The sequence below is a fragment of the Geotrypetes seraphini genome, chromosome 1, assembly GCF_902459505.1.
Source record: "Geotrypetes seraphini chromosome 1, aGeoSer1.1, whole genome shotgun sequence".
NCBI lineage: Eukaryota > Metazoa > Chordata > Amphibia > Gymnophiona > Dermophiidae > Geotrypetes > Geotrypetes seraphini.
Window position 1 is genome coordinate 505,120,675 of NC_047084.1, and position 21,351 is coordinate 505,142,025.

A 21,351-nucleotide genomic window follows, 5' to 3' on the forward strand; every position below is an offset into this window, starting at 1 on the left:
ATAAGAAAAACCAGAAAACATCTTAAACATATCTTTTATTCTTGTGATTCTTTTCTTCCTTCTGTTTTTGTGAATGGCAAGGCTGAGGATGTCAGAGAGTTCAGTTAAAATATGTGCTTTATAAGAAAATATAATAATGTGTTTTATAAAGTTTATAAGCATTGCTGGCCCAGTGAGGTGTTCCTAGTGGTAGTGGTGGCAGCGTGTCAATGTGATGAGTGGAAGAGGTGGTCTGGGAAATTCTGCTGAGCAAACTCCGGGCCTATTTCCACCCCCCCCCCCCCCCCAGTTAGTCCACTCCACTCAACTGGTTCACACACTGAGTGGGTCTTTGGGTGTTGTGCCTGGGTAGTTGTTTTGGGATCTCTTCCAGTGGTTTGTCAGTATCTCCTTGTGGTCCAAGGAAGGAAACTTTGCTAACCTTATCATTGACCTTCAGAATATGTTTGTAACAGCGCTGCTTGTGTGGCATTAGACTATGTAATGATCGAAAGAAAAAGCCAGACCTTTGCACATTTTTGCACTATATGGTGGGTGTATGAGGAGATTCACATTTCCTGCACAACTAAGTCCATGTGAAGTTACCTTGTTCTATATTTGACATCTAGCAAGGTCTCTGTTTGGAAAGAAAGATCTAAGCTTAAAAATGAAGTGGCCAGAAGTTATGGTAAAAGCAGATAGCGTTGTTGGTTTTAAGAAAGGTTTGGACAAATTCTTGGAGGAAAAGTCTATAGTCTGTTATTAAGACATGGGGGAAGCATCTGCTTGCCCTGGATCGGTAGCTTGGAATGTTGCTACTTTTTGGGTTTTGACCAGGTACTAGTGACCTGGATTGGCTACCATGAGAATGGGCTACTGGGCATGATGGACCATTGGTTTGACCCAGTTAGGCTATTCTTATGTTATGTTCTCATTGGTAGGGGCCTTTGTTTTCACTTCTTATTTTAATGTATTTCTTTTTCTGGGAACTTATCAGTGTTTTTTATAATGGGAACAAAAATGGAAGAGAATTAATGTGTGTGGAATGGGTGGTAACTAATTTCTTCAGCTAAATAAGTTTACTTTGGTGTTAAAAATGGATATTCTAATAGTATAGGATCCCTAGAATAGAGGTTCCCAAACTTTTTAATGTCTCCTTTTTTTTTACCTATCTTCCTCTTTCTTTCACCCCTCCCAGTATCCACTTTCCTCACATGTTCTTAAGTTAAGCCATGCTATATCAAGCCAAGTTCCTTGGGCAGTCTGCATCATAAGTAGCTGGCAAATACCAAAGAGTAGATCATAATTTTCACAGTTGATCTGAAACAATGTGATGGCTTTTACTGGTCTTTTCATTCAGCCATCTCCGTTCTGTTCTCCATACTCTCTCTCTTGTTTGTTCTCCTCTGCTTAGACTATCGGTCCCAATCCTAACTCTTACTCCACTGGTTCAAATTGCCACCTTTCCAATATTATTCCTATTCCTCCTCTCTTTCTCATGTACCATGTGAAAAGTCTTTTGTCTCCAACAAGTTTGCCTACATTCATCTTTCTCTCTCATACTTACCAACTCCCAGAGCAATGAACTACTCCTACTAAAAAGACAATGCAGACAACTAGAAAGAAAATGGAGGAAAAACAGTCAAGATTCCACAACCATGATAAAACAACTACAAACAATACAAAACACAGCCCTAAGATTGCTCTACTCACTGAAGAAATTCAACCACATCAAAGAGGCATACCACAACTCACATTGGCTCCCAATACAAGCGAGAATATACTTCAAATTTTCCTGCCTACTATTTAAAGCAATAAACAGAGACAGCCCAGCCTATTGGAACAATCGATTAGTTCAATCCACCTCAACCAGACATAGGAGAACCCACACACCATTCATACACCCTCTAACCAAAAACGTCAAAAGAAAAAAACTGATCGACAACCTTCTAGCCATTCGAGCTGCAACACTCGACCCCCAACTCTACAACCTATTGACCTTGACCACAGACTACAAAACCTTCAAAAAAGAAATAAAAATCCTTCTATTCAAAAAACACATAAAACTGAACTAACATAATCAGAACTGTTGCAAGCATCACCTGCAACTACTCCATATGTACTTCTGATGTCATGACAATTCAGACATAATTTATATTATGTTATGTTTGGAATAATAGTTACATATATGACGTTCAACAAAATAAAATTTCCACTGCCTGTTTCTATTCTGACCATTTATTCCGTTTCATGGTTATTACCAAAAATATTTTTTTTACATGGGGATGGGGGGTCAAAAATGATGGGCCCCTGGTGCCACATATCCTAGGTACGCTACTGCAAACATTATTGAATATTACAGAGGTAAAGGTGAAGCATAGCTTTTATTGATAGAGATTCTGTACTCAGACTAGAATGCTGACTTGGGGAACAGTAATAGTCGTAATAAATAGAGAGAGAGAGCAATTTTCATAGCCATTTCTGTGGCCTATAGAATGGTCTTGTACAAAACTGCACACTTGCCCTTGATTGGTAGCATGGAATGTTAATACAATTTGGGTTTCTGCCAGGTACTGTGACCAGTATTGGCCACTTTTGGAAACAGTAAACTGGACTATTGGTCTGATCCAGTATGGCTGTTCCTCTGTTTTTGATAGGTATGTAAACCAAAGTACATTCAACCTGTTTGCAAGTGAGTTTAACCACTCTGACAGAGTTTTTGCTAAAGATCGTCCATTTATGTTCCCCCCAAAATGTGTATTTTGTATTTGTAATTGTGTTTGAGGATTTTTGCTGGGATCATTTTCAAAGTGAATTTAGGCACATATTTTCGCTTTGAAAACTGGTGGAATTTATATACATTTTTGCCACTTGTTTGTGCGAGCTGCTATTAAATTATGCCTAAGAGCAAGTTTTTACACCATGGAACCTTGCATCTATTGGCACAGTTCTTCATGCTCTCTAGAGATTAAATACCCTTCAGGATTATATGAATCTCTGGGAGATGCAATACAAAATGTTATTATGATTAGACACAGAAGAACCCCGAACCCTTTTGCCTTCCCCCCACTCAAAGGCACACAGCGCAAGAAAATGTTTGACAACCTTCTGGCAACACAAGCAGCAAAACTCAGCCATTCCATCTCCAACCTGCTGATGACAACGGGCGACCTCAAAACATTCCGAAAAGAAATCAAAACCCTGCTTTTCAAAAAATTTATCCAAATATCTTAACCCCTCTTCACCTACCTCCAGATAATTCTCCCCTATAAAATCCTCCCCAAATCACCTACCAAGTAAACAGATCCCTGAAATGTATTGTAATCTTACCTAGTCCAAATGTAATCTATTTGTTTATATCACACAGTTCTGCACTGTCAATTTGCTTCCAACTTGTAAATCCCCTCGGAATCTTTCCAGCTATATCTCCTCTGTTGTGAAAAAAAAAAAAAGTGTATCTTCACTGGAAAATGTCCAGTCAAATCTTTTGTAATCCGCCTTGAACTGCAAGGTATAGGCGGAATAGAAATCCGTAATATAATGTAATGTAATATGTTTCACCCAAGAAGGTCAACTATATAAGACTGCACAGATGGCCCTAAGTATGCATACAATGATGTTTCTTTGGGGCATGTATTTTGGGTGTATCCATAAACAGCATCCTTTTGGAAGCAGGTAATGAACTTTATCTCTGCCATCTGGTCAGTGAAGATAACATTGCATCCTAAAGCTGTTCTGGGTTTGGTTCTCCCATTTTCTCCATGTAGAAAAAGACTACAGGCTTTTTTTGAGGTAGTCAACTTTGACAATATTAAAAAGCATATTATTGTCTTGGCTATCCCCAGTAGCACATACAGAGCAACTCTGGCAATCTCAAATGATTCAGTTTTAAAGGTGAGAACAACAAAAAGTTACTGATTTTTCATCAGTTAAGGGTTCTCAATTTCATTAGACCTGGGAACCTTTTTGGAACACTTCAGCGCTAGTGGCTTGCAGTACACTATTGAATTTTTAGGGGGACTTTTCAAGTTGTTGTTGATACTCTGCAGTTTATGCTGGTTGGTTTTTTTTTTGTTGTTTATTTTGGAGGGGGAGTTACCTTGATGGGTGGGAGGGGGTAGGAAGGTTCACTGGACACAATGGGAATGTTAATACACATTGAAGATTATAATTTCTGTATATTTATTAGCTGTTTATACAGTATGTTGCCTCTTTGTATCTCATTTATGTGCAATAAAAAAATTATTTAACTATAATGTCTTTGTATCGCTCCATGGTGTGATCACACCTCAAAAAGGCACGGCATCATTTCCATTCCCACCCCGTTCCTGCAAACTCTGTCCGATCCCATCTTCATAAGCTTCACACAATTATGATTTTATATTTAAAACATTTTACTAAAGTATAAAAAGAAACAATATTCTGTGCAAATGTTGTTTTCTACATCACAAATAATACAGAAAAAGGATCAACAAAACCCCTGTTTCCCCTCACCCTCCCAAATATTCTCTCCAATATAGGGAAAACTGAACAAGCCAAATTACTACTGAGTAGTATCTAGAAAATTCAGGCTAACAGAATACCTCGGTCACACACAGAGAACACAAATGCCAAATGCATGAGAGCTGACAAAAAAAAATGATAAAAATAAATTAAAACAAAATCCCAAGAAGTCACACTTTGCATGTAGTACAACACCAAAGTAACAGAAAGATCCATTTCCTCCTTTACTGTGCAAAATGTAAAGATCACCCATGCCAGGAATGGTGTTAGGGAAGTGCAACTAGAACTGCCCCCTGGCCAGAAAGGTGCGCTAGCGTTTCTAGCACACGCAGGAAATTACCATGCGCTACACCGCTCATTATGCTTCTAGAACTAACGCCAGCTTAATACTGGCGTTAAGGTCTAGCGCGTGCGGCAATGTAGCGTGCTCTATTCCGCGCATTAAAGCTCTAGCGCACCTTAGTAAAAGGAGCCCTAAGCCTGCTAGAAGCTATAGAAATGATAAATAGTAGTAGTAGTACTTTCTGATGTAATCTGTTTGCAATAGCTGCGTAATACTTTTTTTTTTTTTTTTTTCTGTACAGGGTTTTTGGCGCTAGTGATTGCAGCCTGTGTTCTGAACTTTCATCGAGCGCTCGCACTTTTTGTACTAACGGTCTTGGCCATTTTTTTTGTTTTCTGGGACTTTTTTATGGCCAGATATGAAAAGAAAATTGTCAACTGCTTTTCTCCTTGTGGAAGGTTTCTTGAAAGACATTGGTTTTGGATGAAATGGTAAATGTTTTTATTTTGCTTTACCAGGGGGGAGTAAACTATAGCCTATGGGTGTTGGCTTGAAAGAACATAAGAACGTAAGATTTGCCGCTGCTGGGTCAGACCAGTGGTCCATCGTGCCCAGCAGTCCGCTCACGCGGCGGCCCTTAGGTCAAAAAACAGTGCCCTGTCTGAGTCTAGCCTTACCTTACTAATGTGTTTTTATTATACAATTTTATGTCTCTTGGAAGATTTCGGTTATCTTAACTGATCTAAATTACTTCTGAAATGTGAGTAACTTAGGTTGGCAACATGAATTCATGGGAAACTTTATCAAGGAAAATATGTCCTGTATTTTAAATGAGCAGTTTCATAAAATAACTTAATTTATTTGTGCACTTGAAATGGAGGATATATTTTTCTTTGTTGACTTTGCAGTGATATCTTGTACTAGGAATTTAATGGTCCGATGGTCCACGGTAGACTCTACAGGCAAAAGAAGAACACCTCACCTTAAGATACAGTCCAACAAAAGGCAAGGGAGACATCTTTTTCAACCAATGACATAGGGCCTGTTTTAAAAAGCCTCGCTAGCGGCTGCCGCGTGGCAACAGCCCTGAAGCCCTTAATATCTCTATGGGCTTCAGGGCTATTGCCACGCGGCAGCTGCTAGCACGGCTTTGTAAAACAGGCCCATAGTCTTTTCTCAGAAATGTCCCAACAAGGATCCTAGTTTCGACATAATAGAGACTTATACACTCTGGCCCAGATTCTATAAATGACACCTAGCTGATCTAGGCGTCTAACTTAATTTTTTTTTTAATTGGTTTAATGGGCACCGATAATTGAAAGTGTCACTAAAAAAATGTTAAAATTAATTAGCTGGTAGGCCCTGGAGGCTCCTTTGTTGGCTCAGTGGAGGGCTTTGCTCATACGCTATTTACAGCTGGAAAGACTGCGTGTTCCTGACTTAGACTCTCCCAAAGGGAGAAAGGTGCGGATTATGTGGGAACGATTTTGGAATTCCTTGACATCAACTACTAGGAGTACTGTTGAATTTGTAAATGCCCTGCTGGGATTTGACGTTATTATAGTGCTTTGAGTTTTATCACTGTTATCAATATGACATTCTATCTTGATGGGGGAGGGGGGGTGGGGTGGGAAAACAGAAAAGTTGGAAAATGTTTGCTTGTATTTTTCTTGCTTTGCACTATTTTTTTGACATGGATATTGGACAACTTTGTTCGCTTTGTTTTGATGTGCATTTGAGTAATAAAATATATATTAAAAAAATATATTAGCTGGTAGGCACCTACTCAGCAAGTAGGCATGGTTACAGGCGGATTCAAGGCAGATTAGGGGTAGATTTTGGGTGTGGTTTAACTCACACACTCTCATTTAGGCCAAGAAAACCCTGGCCTAAATGGCAATGCACCTATGGATTTAATGACGACCAGTGCCTAACACTGCTTAGGTGCCACAAGGCATGATTCTAAAAATGGCACCTAGCAGTTGATTGAAAATTGTGCTCAGTGGTGCCTAGGAGTTAGGCGCTGTTTATAGAATCAGGAATTTTATGTCCTGCAAATGACAAGATGGATTTGGATAGGCTGGAGTGGACTTCAATGGTAACTCCCAGAAATACAAATAGACCCCAGAAGAGGCAAGTAAGATGTCTACACAACCAGAACAGTTACATTCAAGTTGTAGTTATGGCCGAGTGGTTAAGGAAATGGACCAGAAATCCATTGGGGTTTCCCCGCGCAAGTTTAAATCCTGCTCATTATGGGCCCGTTTATTACTCTCTAGGAGACACTCGATGAAGTTAAAGGGAAATACTGTTAAAACCAATAGGAGGAAATTTATTTTCTCTCAAAGAATAGTTAAGCTCTGGAACACATTGCCAGAGGCTGTGGTAAGAGCGGTTAGTATAGCTGGTTTTAAGAAAGGTTTGGACAAGTTCCTGGAGGAAAAGTCCATTGTCTGTTATTGAGAAAGACATGGGGGAAGCCACTGCTTGCCCTGGATCGGTAGCATAAAATATTGCTACTCCTTGGGTTTTGGCCATGTACTGGTGACCTGGATTGGCCACTGTGAGAACTGGCTATTGGGCTTGATGGACCATTGGTCTGACCCAGTAAGGCTATTCTTATGTTCTTATTTATTAATTACAAGTATCTCTCAATAATAATTGACAGTTCAAAAACAGTAACTCAGTTGGAGAAGCAATCTTATCCGATGATGTTTCTCCGATTGAGTTTCTGTTTTTAGACTGTCAATTATTACTATTGAGAGATACTTGTAATTAATAAATGTAACTATTCTGGTTGTATAGACATCTCACTTGCCTCTTCTGGTGTCTGTTTTTACCTTCTTTCAAGTTGAGTTCCTGTCTTCTTCCTTTCTCCTGTTGATATAATTCCCAGAAACACCAAATAAAGACTATGATCAAGTATTTTATATCACATTGATTGTTGGTATAATCATGAATTGATAATATGTGCGTGTTGGGCAAGGTGGATGGACCATTTGGGTCTTTTGCTGTTGTCAACTACTATGTTATGAGGCGCATCAGTGGGATATCAACCAGGTTTCCCTGATTCTCAGTCCACCGCTCTTAACTTACACTATCTGCCCACTGCAATTGTCAATATTTCTTCATTTCTTTGCTTCTAGGGTTGTATGGGCATGTTTGATTGCAGGCATTATATGCTGGCTCATCTTTGACACTGCCAGAATGGGAAGCAATCAGCTCATATCTTTTGGTGGACTTGTCATGTACGTTATACTGATGTTCCTCTTTTCCAAAAACCCAGCCAGAGTAAGTACTTAATCTTCTTAGATATTTCGGTATAATTTCCATAGAGCAATGAAAACATCAAGAAGGATGGTAGCATTTTACAGACTATACAATATATTAAGATCTCAGCTTTAAAGAACATAAACAGTGTTGCAGCTAAAAAACCCAACAAAACAACCTACATAGTAACATAGTAGATGACGGCAGATAAAGACCCGAATGGTCCATCCAGTCTGCCCAACCTGATTCAATTTAAATATTTTTTTTTAAATTTTTCTTCTTAGCTATTTCTGGGCAAGAATCCAAAGCTTTACCCGGTACTGTGCTTGGGTTCCAACTGCCAAAATCTCTGTTAAGACTTACTCCAGCCCATCTACACCCTCCCAGCCATTGAAGCCCTCCCCTGCCCATCCTCCACCAAACGGCCATACACAGACACAGACCGTGCAAGTCTGCCCAGTAACTGGCCTAGTTCAATATTTAATATTATTTTCTGATTCTAAATCTTCTGTGTTCATCCCACGCTTCTTTGAACTCAGTCACAGTTTTACTCTCCACCACCTCTCTCAGGAGTGCATTCCAGGCATCCACTACCCTCTCCATAAAGTAGAATTTCCTAACATTGCCCCTGAATCTACCACCCCTCAACCTAAAATTATGTCCTCTGGTTTTACTATTTTCCTTTCTCTGGAAAAGATTTTGTTCTACATTAATACCCTTCATGTATTTGAACGTCTGAATCATATCTCCCCTGTCTCTCCTTTCCTCTAGGGTATACAAATTCAGGGCTTCCAGTCTCTCCTCATACGTCTTCTGGCGCAAGCCTCCTATCATTTTCGTCGCCCTCCTCTGGACCACCTCAAGTCTTCTTACGTCTTTCGCCAGATACGGTCTCCAAAACTGAACACAATACTCCAAGTGTGGCCTCACCAATGACCTGTACAGGGGCATCAACACCTTCTTCCTTCTACTGACTACGCCTCTCTTTATACAGCCCAGCATCCTTCTGGCAGCAGCCACTGCCTTGTCACACTGTTTTTTCGCCTTTAGATCTTCGGACACTATCACCCCAAGGTCCCTCTCCCCGTCCGTGCATATCAGCTTCTCTCCTCCCAGCATATACGGTTCCTTCCTATTATTAATCCCCAAATGCATTACTCTGCATTTCTTTGCATTGAATTTTAGTTGCCAGGCATTAGACCATTCTTCTAACTTTTGCAGATCCTTTTTCATATTTTCTACTCCCTCTTCGGTGTCTACTCTGTTACAAATCTTGGTATCATCTGCAAAAAGGCACACTTTTCCTTCTAACCCTTCAGCAATGTCACTCACATACATATTGAACAGGATTGGCCCCAGCACCGAATCCTGAGGGACTCCACTAGTCACCTTTCCTTCCTTCGAGCGACTTCCATTAACCACCACCCTCTGGCGTCTGTCCGACAGCCAGTTTCTGACCCAGTTCACCACTTTGGGTCCTAACTTCAGCCCTTCAAGTTTGTTCAACAGCCTCCTATGAAGAACTGTATCAAAGGCTTTGCTGAAATCCAAGTAAATTACATCTAGCATATGTCCTCGATCCAGCTCTCTGGTCACCCAATCAAAAAATTCAATCAGGTTCGTTTGGCACGATTTACCTTTTGTAAAGCCATGTTGCCTCTGATCCTGTAACCCATTAGATTCAAGGAAGTACACTATCCTTTCTTTTAGCAACACTTCCATTATTTTTCCAACAACTGAAGTGAGGCTCACCGGCCTGTAGTTTCCTGCTTCATCCCTGTGACCACTTTTATGAATAGGGACCACATCCGCTCTCCTCCAATCCCAGGAATCACTCCCGTCTCCAGAGATTTGTTGAACAAGTCTTTAATAGGACTCGCCAGAACCTCTCTGAGCTCCCTTAGTATCCTGGGATGGATCCCATCTGGTCCCATCGCTTTGTCCACCTTCAGTTTTTCAAGTTGCTCATAAACACCCTCCTCCGTGAACGGCGCAGAATCTACTCCATTTTCTTGTGTAACTTTGCCAGACAATCTCGGTCCTTCTCCAGGATTTTCTTCTGTGAACACAGAACAGAAGTATTTGTTTAGCACATTTGCTTTCTCCTCATCACTCTCCACATATTTGTTCCCAGCATCTTTTAGCCTAGCAATTCCATTTTTTATCTTCCTCCTTTCACTAATATATCTGAAAAAATGTTTATCTCCCTTTTTTACATTTTTAGCCATTTGTTCTTCCGCCTGTGCCTTCGCCAAACGTATCTCTCTCTTGGCTTCTTTCAGTTTCAACCTGTAGTCCTTTCTGCTCTCCTCTTCTTGGGTTTTTTTATATTTCATGAACGCCAACTCTTTCGCCTTTATTTTCTCAGCCACTAGGTTGGAGAACCATATCGGCTTCCTTTTTCTCTTGTTTTTATTGATTTTCTTCACATAAAGGTCCGTAGCCATTTTTATCACTCCTTTCAGCTTAGACCACTGTCTTTCTACTTCTCTTATGTCCTCCCATCCTATCAGCTCTTTCTTCAGGTACTTTCCCATTGCATTAAAGTCCGTATGTTTGAATTCTAGGACTTTAAGTATCGTGTGGCCGCTCTCCACTTTAGCCGTTATATCAAACCAAACCGTTTGATGATCGCTACTACCCAGGTGAGCACCCACTCGAACATTAGAGATACTCTCTCCATTTGTGAGGACCAGATCCAATATCGCTTTTTCCTTTGTGGGTTCCGTCACCATTTGTCTGAGCAGAGCCTCTTGAAAGGCATCCACCATCTCCCTTCTTCTTTCCGATTCCGCAAACGGAACATTCCAGTCCGCATCCGGCAGGTTGAAATCTCCCAACAGCAGAACCTCCTCTTTCCTTCCAAACTTTTGGATATCCACTATCAGATCCTTATCAATTTGCTGCGATTGAATCGGAGGTCTGTAGACTACACCCACGTAGATAGAAGTTCCATCTTCTCTTTTCAGAGCAATCCATATCACTTCTTCCTCTCCCCAGGTCCCTTGCATTTCGGTCTATTCGGTCTATTCACAAATTCTCATAGACACATTAACTTGTTAAAAAAAAAATAAAAAATAAAATAAAATATGGTTAGTGCTTATAAAAATTTGAGAGACTGCCAAGGCCTAAACAGATCATCAGCATTGTGTTCAACAAAACGTAGGGGTGCCTTTATCAAACCACTCTAGCGGGGTTAGCGCGTTGGACATTTCATCACGCGCTAACCCCCGCGGCAAAAAAGCTAACGCCTGGTCAATGGAGGCATTAGCGACTAGCACGGTAGGCGGTTTAACGAGGGGTATTCCATGCGTTAAACCCCTACCGCGCCTTGATAAAAGGACCCCATAATCATTGCTTATGTGACTTTCAGCATGTTAACTTTCAAGATGAGTACAGTCAAACCTTGGATTGCAAGTAACTTGGTTTGCAAGTGTTTTGCAAGACAAGCAAAACATTTGATTAAATTTTAACTTGATATACAAGCAATGTCTTGCAATACAAGCCCATACAGTATACACACATCACAACTGAGCCGATGGTTCTTCTCTCTCTGATGCTGCAGGAGTGTAGTGACTGTTCTTAATGAGCGAGGTCTTGCAATACAAGTATGTATAGTATACGCACATCAAAACTGAGCCAATGGTGGTTCTCTCTCTGACACTGCAAGAGTGTAGTGCCTGTTCTAAACAAGCGAGATCTTGCAATACAAGTACGTATAGTATTTTGTATTAAAATTTTTGGGTTGTGGAACGAATCATCTGAGTTTCCATTATTGCCTATGAGGAAATTCGCTTTGATATACGAGTGCTTTGGATTACCAGCATGCTTCTGGAACGAATTATGCTCACAAACCAAGGCTTTACTGTATATTGTTAAGAACATTTATTTTAGAGTATGTTAAGACTTTAAGGGGCCCTTTAACTATAAGTGGTAAACGCTAGCATGCACTTATCACACATTAAAAGAGCTTAGTGTGGAACATGTGCTGGTATCCCATTTTAAAATGGCCAATTTGCACACGCACACAGGGACAAATTCTATAAACAGCGTCCTGATTGTAGGCAGCATCCTGATTGTAGCGTCCTGATTGTCCTGCCTACAATCAGGACGCTGTTTATAGAATTTGTCCCTGTGTGCGTGTGCAAATTGGCCATTTTAAAATGGGATACCAGCACATGTTCTGCTGTATAACCAATGGGGGACACATGTTTTCTTAAAAAAAACAACAACCCTGCGGCAGACGCCTACACTGTGTAATACAATGGAAGCAGTCCATGCAAATTAATCTCATACATATTCATTGTAGAAATCTTGAAAACCCGACTGGTTCCTGACCATAATAAGAGCACATCTCCTGAAAATTTCCTGTTTGTCCTTTACTTATTTGTTATGTACTGAAGGAGGATAAAAATGTAAATAGATTTGTTTTTATAATGAACCTAATTTAATTTATTTTTTGGATACTAAGGGCTCCTTTTACTAAGGTGCGCTAGTGTTTTTAGCGCGTGCTACAATGCCACATGCACTTGCCCCGCACTACAGGTACAAAATAAGTACCCCTATATAATATGTAAAACACTTTGAAAATAACCACAGAAAAGATGGTATGTCAAATCTCAACCCCCTTTACATCTATTATTTCTCACATCTTTTCTAGCACTCTTCAATAGTGGATAACTGTTAGGTTCTTTGGTTAACTTATGGCAAATGGTGCCACCGGTATGGCAGTTAGAAAATCCTTAGAGTATTCATTACAGACTAAACTTTTTCCTGCATACTCAAAAACAGGATACTGCTGGAATCTCAAACATGATATTTAGTATGCAGGGTTTTTCATTGTCTTATAGTCTGAGATAGAAGTGAGTAGCTTGTCCTCCAAAAAGGATCAATAACTGAAAATAAATCAATAATATGAAACATTTCCTCCTTTGACTTGAACCCTGAAAAAGAATAGTGCCACCTATTGATATTACAATAGAGTGCAAGCTTTAACTTATGGATGTTGTGTATCTTAACATGTAAGCTACATGATTAAAGTGAAAGGTAAAGAGGAAAAACAAAATACATTGTTAATTCTGAGTTTTAGAGCCAACAATACTTCTCATTTTTGATTGAGCATTCATGAAAGCATAAACATCTTAACTCTTTTATGAAACTATTTGCATGAATTGATTTTCTTGTTTTCTTTGTATATAAAGGTTAAATGGAGGCCAGTGTTTTGGGGAATAGGAATACAGTTTATATTGGGACTTCTTATTCTGAGAACAAAACCAGGATATGATGCATTTGACTGGCTAGGCATGCAGGTGCAGGTAAGCTGTCAGACTGATTTCTTATAGAGCAATATTTGTACTGAATCATGCATGTGGAGATCATGGAAATAGTTGGTATATAGGTTTAGAAACTCTGTATACACTTTGCATTTTGATATATTAGTAATTCAAAAGTGCAAGGGAAAGGCCGCAAACAGATTTAGGGGCTTGGTTATCACCATGAGTTAATTTACCACTAAACTTATTCTGTTTTAGAACAGTTCCCATTTTATGAAATGAGACCCAGTTACTATTAACAGGTGTTAAAATAGTAAAATAACAGTAACTGTCATTGATAACTTCCCCCATTATTTATGCCATTTTAGCGTAGGTCTCATTTTAAGCGATAAAACCATGTCTTATAGGTAGACTGCATGGATAACGTCCCCCCTTACTATCTCATTCAGTAATGGTTTTAGCCATAAACATAGAAGAGACTAATTACTAATTTAGCCCCCCCCCCCCCCTTTTATCAAGACACGTTAGGGTTTTTTATTGCCAGTTCCGATGCTCACAGGAATTCTATGAGTGTCAGAGCTTTTACCATAGCAGCCGGCGATAAACTCTAACATGGTTTGATAAAAAGGGGGCCTTTTACCTAACAGATGCTAATTGTAAGTAAATGTTAACCCAAGGTAGCTGCAAAACCACAGTGTTGGAATATTCTCTGCTCTTTGGAAAAAGTACCCGTGTAGTTAACACAGAGCAATGATTGCTGCCCCATGTCAATGTCTTGGCCCATAACAGACAATGCAGTTAGCTACCACCTTAACCCTCTCATTCCTCCTCTCATCCTCTGCTTATAGCATTCATCTCAATACATGTATATTTTACTCCTCGCTTCTCTCTCCTTATACACCTCCCAGAGAACTCCGTTCCTCAGATAAGTCGCTCTTAGCGTTACCCTTCTCCTCCACTGCCAATTCCAGACTTCATTCCTTTCATCTAGCTGCCCCCTATGCCTGGAATAAATTACCCGTGTTTGTCCATCAAGCCCTTTCCCTTGTTTAAAAGCAAACTGAAAATCCACCTTTTTGATATAGCCATCAATCCTTAACCCTACTCCTCTGCCCTGCAACCCAGCCCGCTGATTAACCATTCCCCTTAACTGTATCCTGTTTGTCTGTCTTGGCTGTTTAGACTGTAAACTCTTTCGAGCAGGGACTGTTTCTTCTTCTTTGTGACTCTTTGCAGCGCTGCGTGCGTCTGGTAGCGCTATAGAAATAATTAATAGTAGTAGTAGTAGCTCATGCGTATTGACATTCTATAACTGTTATGCTGTAACTAACTTAATTCTGTTTGTGGTTTTCTAAACTGCTTATTATATCTCATACAGGCAGTATATCAAATATAATAAATCCAGTCCAAGTGTAGCTAACCGCACCACATTATCTGTCATGTTAACATTTAATGAACAATAACAGCCTCCAGGGCAAAATTTGGTGGCTCGCATCTAGCTGGCCAAGCCAATTTTCATCAGCTGGCTGGCTATGGCATGCAGCCAGATAAATCCACCTAAAAGGCAGGTCTATCTTTGGCCATTTTGCCATTGCCGGACAGCCAATGAAAATTGACATGGCCGGTTAGGTGCGAGCCACCAAATTTTTCCCTGGATATTCCATGCTGGGGCCAGATATGGCCCCGGCATTTAATATCCAGGATTGCCATGGCCCATGGGAGATAGCTGAATACTGAGCCCAGTTTTTCTCTGTTTCTCCCATTCCATGCCTTCCTTTGGGACTTTCACATTAATCCTCTCATTCTATAAATTGGTGCCTAGTATTACGTGCCAAGTGCATGGATAGTTTATAGATGTTAGCGCTTGTGGGCATCAGAGACATCAAGAACTGGCATTTATGTATAAGAGCTAGACGCTATTTTACAAAGTTTTTATCAGAGTCACATAGGGCCTGATTCTATATATAATGCCTAAAATATCAGTACCGAAAAGGACAGTATTTAGCACAATTCTATAAAATGTTTCCAAAGTTATGCGTAGTTTATAGAATCATGCTTAGCATACATAGGGTTGCCAGATTTTCCAATCAGAAAATCCGGACCCCCTAGCCCCGCTCCCAGGCCCGCCCTCCTCAAAAGGAGGTCATGTCCAGGGAAATCCGGACAGCTGGTAATCCTAAGCACAAATAAACATAACTAACATTTAGGCACATCCAATGACAACCAGGCCTCAATAGCTGCACCTAAGTTATACGCGGATCAGGCATATTCTGTAGCAGCGTACCTAACATTAGAGACACTTTCCCCATTTGTGAGCACCAAATCCAGTATTGCTGTTTCCCTCATTGGTTCCGTCACCATATGTCTGATCAGAGTCCCTTGAAGGGCATCTACTATCTCCCTACTTCTTTCCAATTCTGCAGACGGAACTTTACAATCTGCATCCGGCAGGTTGAAATCACCCAGCAAAAGCAACTCTCCTTTCTTCCTCAGCTTATGGATATCTGCAATAAGATCTTTATTAATTACTGCACTTGAGTTGGAGGACTGTAGACAACCCCCATCTAGATAGAAGTTCCATCTTCTCTTTTCAAAGCTATACACAGCACTTCATCCTTTCCCAGGCCCCCTGTATTTCAGTCGAATGGATATCGATCTTTACATAGAGAGCTACTCCTCCACCTTTTTGACCATCTCTATCCTTCCTATAAAGATTATAGCCCGGTACGTTTGCGTCCCATCCATGGGAATCACTGAACCATGTCTCTGTGTTCGCTACAATTAAAAAAAAAAAAAAAAAGAAGAAGTGAGAATGATCATGTTATTGAAAGATGATACAGTAACATAAAAACATCACATTTTTATACTACTTAAACATTAAACTATTGTGCAGCAAATAAACAAAAAAAAAATCACATAGTGGAGAATTAAAAGAATCATAAAAAAATATTGCATTGTGTATGCTGATAAAACATATTATATCTTTGCAGCTTTGTAAAAGAGGGCCCATGTGTATAGCTGGTTGGAAGGGGGTAGAGAAAGAGGCCATAGATAGTGGATAGAAGGAGGGGATAAAGAAAAAAGGGCATGTGCTGGATGGAGGGAAGAGGATGGAGTTAGTGAGATACAGGAGGTGTGAAGGAAAGAGGTGGCAAGCTGTAAGTAGACACAGTGAAAAGAGAGAAATTGAGAGCTTGATAGTAATAAATTAATCTAGACACAGGTGAAAAATAAATTGAAAAAGAAGACTAGGGAAGACAAGAAAAAGAAAGGGAGAGGAGAGAGAGAGAGATGCCAGACTAAGGGAGGGGAGGGGGAGTGAAGGATGGAAGATAAGGAGAGGAAAGAGATGCCAAAGCATGGGGGGAAGGATAAGGAGACAAGGATACCAATTCTGAGAGGGGGAGGAAGAGATGGAAGGAAAGGAGACAGAGATGCCAGACCATGGGGGAGGGGAGGGAAGGGATGAAGATGGATGCCAGACCCATGGGGGAGGGAGATATAGAAGAGGAGGCAGTTTCTAGAAGTGTCAAAGAAAGAGGGCAGATGCCATATAGAAAGGAAAGAGAGAGGGCAGACAGTGGATGAAAGGAAGAGAGTGATGAGAAGATGAGGAAAATAGAAACCAGAGACAACAAAGGTAGAAAATAATGTCCTATTTTTTTGTTTTATGATAAGCTGTGTTGATAAACATTTATAAATAGAAAATAAAAATTGTACTAATTTTCAGAGACCAAAACCCCCTTCCTCAGGTCAGGACAGGATACCATAACAGCAGTATTCATTATTGACCTAAGGAAGGAGGTTTTGGCCTCTGAAAGCTAATTGAAAAATGTATTAGTCCAATAAAATGGTATTATCTTATTTTCCAATTATGATTTATGGCTATTTGTTAATTTGTAAAGTGATGATTGTACAATGGTAAGGGACATGCATCACTGTTTCTGTGGTGTTGCGATGTAGCAATCTGGCTTCTTGGTGGCACAGTTTAACTTTTGTCTGCATATTTCTATTTTTAATTTGTGGTTTCTTATTCCATACTGAACGAGGGTGTTTCTGTGTTCTGTGTGTATGGAAGACATGGTTTTCTGTTAGAATTGATTGTGCAGGATCGATCTGTACTAATCTGTCCTGTTTAATTTTACAATGGGTATATTGATGTTCTAGTGCTCAATGCAGAGTGTAGGATGCTGCCTTTTCCTAGGTACACTCTTGTGTGAGTTGTGGATTATTACTAAAAATCATGTTTCTCAAATAGAGGAGGGGGGTGTTAAAAATGATCAGCCCAGGGTGTCACATACTAGGTATGCCACTGCATGGAAGTATTTAAACCTCATCATCATATCTCTCCACTCCTGCCTTTCTTCCATAGAATACATATTGAGATCTTTAAGTCTGACTCCATATGCTTTATTACAAAGACCACTAATGATTTTAGTAGCCACCCTCTGGACCAATACCATCCTGTTTATATCTTTTGAAGGTGTGGGCTCCAGAACTGTACACAATATTCTAAATGAGGTCTCACCAGAGTCTTATACGGGGGCATCATCACTTCCTTTTTCCAACTGGCCTTTCTTCTCCCTATGCACCCATGCATTCTTTTATCTTTTGATGTTGCCTTTTCTACCTGTTTGGTCACCTTATGTTTATCACTTATGATAACATCCAAGTCTCATTCTCCTTTTGGGCACTGAAATTCTTCATCCCTTAAACCGTACCATTCCTCCTCCGGCTTTTACAGCTCAAATGTAATTTTTTTTTAGCATTAAAGCTTAGCTGCCAAATTCCGGAGATTTCGTCAATCTTCTCTACATCTTTCCTCATGTTATCTGCACCATCTGGGATGACCAATCTATTGCAGATTTTGGAATCATCCACAAAGAGGCAATCCTTAACAGACAGCTCTTCAGCAATATCGCTTACAAAAATGTCAATAGGAACTGGCCCAAGAACTGAACTTTGTAGCACACCACTGGTAGCATCCTTTTCCTCAGAATGAGCTCCATTTAAAATTACTCTTTAGCACCTTCCACTCAACAAGTTCCTATTAGGAAATAGTAAATTAAAAAATGCTTTTCTTTTATATATTTGACTGCCAGTAAAAAATCTCAGCAGATGAAATCCAGTAAAAATGATGTGTGATTCTTTGTCACTCACTCATACTGTATCTCAAAAATAGCCCATATAAAGCATACCAGAAAGAATGGACAGGGCACTTAGAATAACTCGTGATTTATGTATTTGTCATACATTTGATCTATAGATCACCTAGAAAAGTAATTCTCAAACTTGTCCTGAGGGAACATAGATTTGCATGCCTGGCATCTCCATTATATGCAAAATTTCTTTCATGCATATTCATTAGGGATATCCAGAAAACCTGACTGGCTGATGGTCTCCCAGGACATGTTTCAGAGCCACTGGCCTAGAGCACTGTTGTGCAATCAATTAAATCTGAACAAATAAATGCAAGAAAATGCTGTTTGTTTTGTTCACTCAGTTTGTACTCCTCTCCTTTTCCCCAGATATTCCTGGAGTACTCAGACGTGGGAGCAAAATTTGTGTTTGGTGAGAAATATACGGATCACTTCTTTGCTTTCAAGGTAAGAACTCAGATATCCTAATGCAAACTACAGTTTTCTAGTATGGAAATAATTAAGGAAGTGCACAGGCAACAATTTTTCAATTAATTTTCAGGAAATTCAGGTTCACCCACCCCCAGTTTTTCTTCATTTATTCAGTTTATTTCACACATTCACATTAATAAAATTGTATAACCTCCATTATTTGTTTGTTTGTTTATTCACTGATATCCCGCCCTTACCCAGGGCGGGTTACAAACTTATATACAAAACTATAACATTACATCAAAAATACATACATCAACAACAATAAATACGCCTGCAATACAAAACAGGAAATGCAAACCATATATAGGTGCCTAGATCGGTTAGCTGCGCCAATCTAGGCGCCTGACTTCAGGCATCGTTTATAGCAGTGTCTTGTCAACTTTGCCAAGCCGTGACACACTAAACTTTTTAATGCATGGAAACTGCACATTTACTTAGACCCTGATTTCATAAATGATGTCTAACATGTAGGCACCGAGGAGCGTAAGTGTCAATCATAAATTAGGCGCAGTTTATAGAATCATGCCTAGCGTCACCTAAAGTGGTCTTAGGCGTCGGTAGGCTTAGATGCACTCTATTTATGCCAGGGTTTTCTTGGCCTAAATGAGAGCACCTAAGTTAGGCGCCTATCGGCACCTAAGTCAAAACACACCCATAATCCGCCCCTAAATGCAAAACATGCCCATGATCCACCCCAGAGAGGGGGCAAACTTGCCTGGCCGTATCCTTCATGTTAAATAAAGCCCCTTGGTGAGCTTCAATTAAGATTATGGCTTTATCTTTAGGCTTTAGTACTGCTGCAGCCGTGCTTGTCAATTAGAGAGGGCAGAATTAAGGATTCTCTTCTCCAAAGTAAATCTTATGGGACTTGGAACTGCTCTGAGACATGTCAGCTTTACTGCTCAGTGTTTCTCATTGTAACACACATTCAGACTAACACCACACTCATTCCTTATGTTCTAGTCCCCTGGCTCCCACTGCATTTCATTATCTCCATACCAACTTACTGTATTACATTCTCCTTCACTCATGTACACCTCCCACTCTGGCTGAATATAACTTTCCCCAGATAAAGAAATCTTGCCCACCTGCTGCTTGGATTAAATCCTGACCAGACCTTTCTATAGAGCTAGGTCTACCTCAAAGTGGTAAGCACCTACTATATAATTAATTGCAATATAACTTGCTTTTATTGTAATTGTCAATTAATGGTGCTGATTAAGGCTTTTTAAATAATTCTTAGGTGCCTAGATCGGTTAGCTGCGCCAATCTAGGCACCTGACTTCAGGCATTGTTTATAGCAGTGTCTTGCCAACTTTGCCAAGCCGTGGCACAATAAAAAGGTTGGCTGTGGCTCGAGGCATCCAGAAGTGCGTGGGACATCGACACGATGACATCACATGCATGCGTGATGTCATCATGTTGACATCCGCGCATGCACGAAGGCCTTCCTGATGGGGCCCTGAGTCACCAGTGGGGAGTGCTGGAAGGGAAGGAGAGATGCTTGGCACCGGCTGACTGCCTACAGGATGCGCCTCTCACTGCGAGAGGCATGTTCTATAGGCAGTCAGCTGGCACCGGCATCCTCTCCTCCTCCTCCCTGGCTCTCATGGCACACCTGGAATCTCGGAAGGCACACTAATATGCCATGGCACCCAGTTTGCGATACACTGATTTATAGAATCAGGGCCTTAATGTATGTAAGCTAGTCAGCTTTGGTTCCTATTTATATACTAACAGAACATCCAATTTAGAGGAAAGTTCATTATACAAAATAAAGACATATTCTTTAAAATCAGATCTGGAAACCAGTTGGCAGTCTCAATTGATGTGTTTCACTGGCATTTTTTGTACCCTATAATCACATGGTCGTTAATATAGGGTTATTTCCAGAAAAGATGACTACATTTCCTTTTTTCATACTTACTCTCATTTGAAATATGAAGGACAACTTTCTTTCTCTATAACTTTGGAAATACATGGTGTAGGCACTTCAGAGCTGCCCACAGATATTGACAGAAGGACTCATATTTAAACTCCTACAGTCAAGGGCAAATTATGCAGCTCTCCATGAATTCCCACAAAGAGCAACTAAGCTAAGGTTTGGGGTGATACTTTAAAAAAGTACAAGGAAGGAAACTGAAAAGTTCTGCCTATAACGTGAGCTTTTTAATTATTCAAGTATGTACAATAAAGAGAAGTTGTTTGGAGGGAAGTAAAGGCTGGCTATTAACATCCATTCAGCAGCAAAATTTTGTTACTAAACATATAAACTATGACAATAAATTTATGTTTTTATTTTTATCAGAATTTAAATCAAATTGCCAAGAAAACTCTTGATACAGATAAAGAACGGAACAATATCCATAACATCTTTCACTAAAGGGAAAAAAACACCAAATTGATTCAC

At 40.0% G+C, this 21,351-nt stretch overlaps 1 protein-coding gene across 1 annotated transcript in view; it reads left to right on the top strand.

Annotated features, from left to right (window-relative positions):
• Nucleotides 1–21,351, top strand: part of SLC28A3 (solute carrier family 28 member 3) — a 108,275-nt gene that overhangs the window by 35,789 nt on the left and 51,135 nt on the right. The window contains exons 4-7 of the mRNA XM_033957342.1: nt 5,067–5,256; nt 7,912–8,056; nt 13,237–13,350; nt 18,837–18,914. Of these exons, the coding sequence (XP_033813233.1) occupies nt 5,067–5,256; nt 7,912–8,056; nt 13,237–13,350; nt 18,837–18,914 (527 nt within the window). The remainder of the gene's footprint in view (nt 1–5,066; nt 5,257–7,911; nt 8,057–13,236; nt 13,351–18,836; nt 18,915–21,351) is intronic.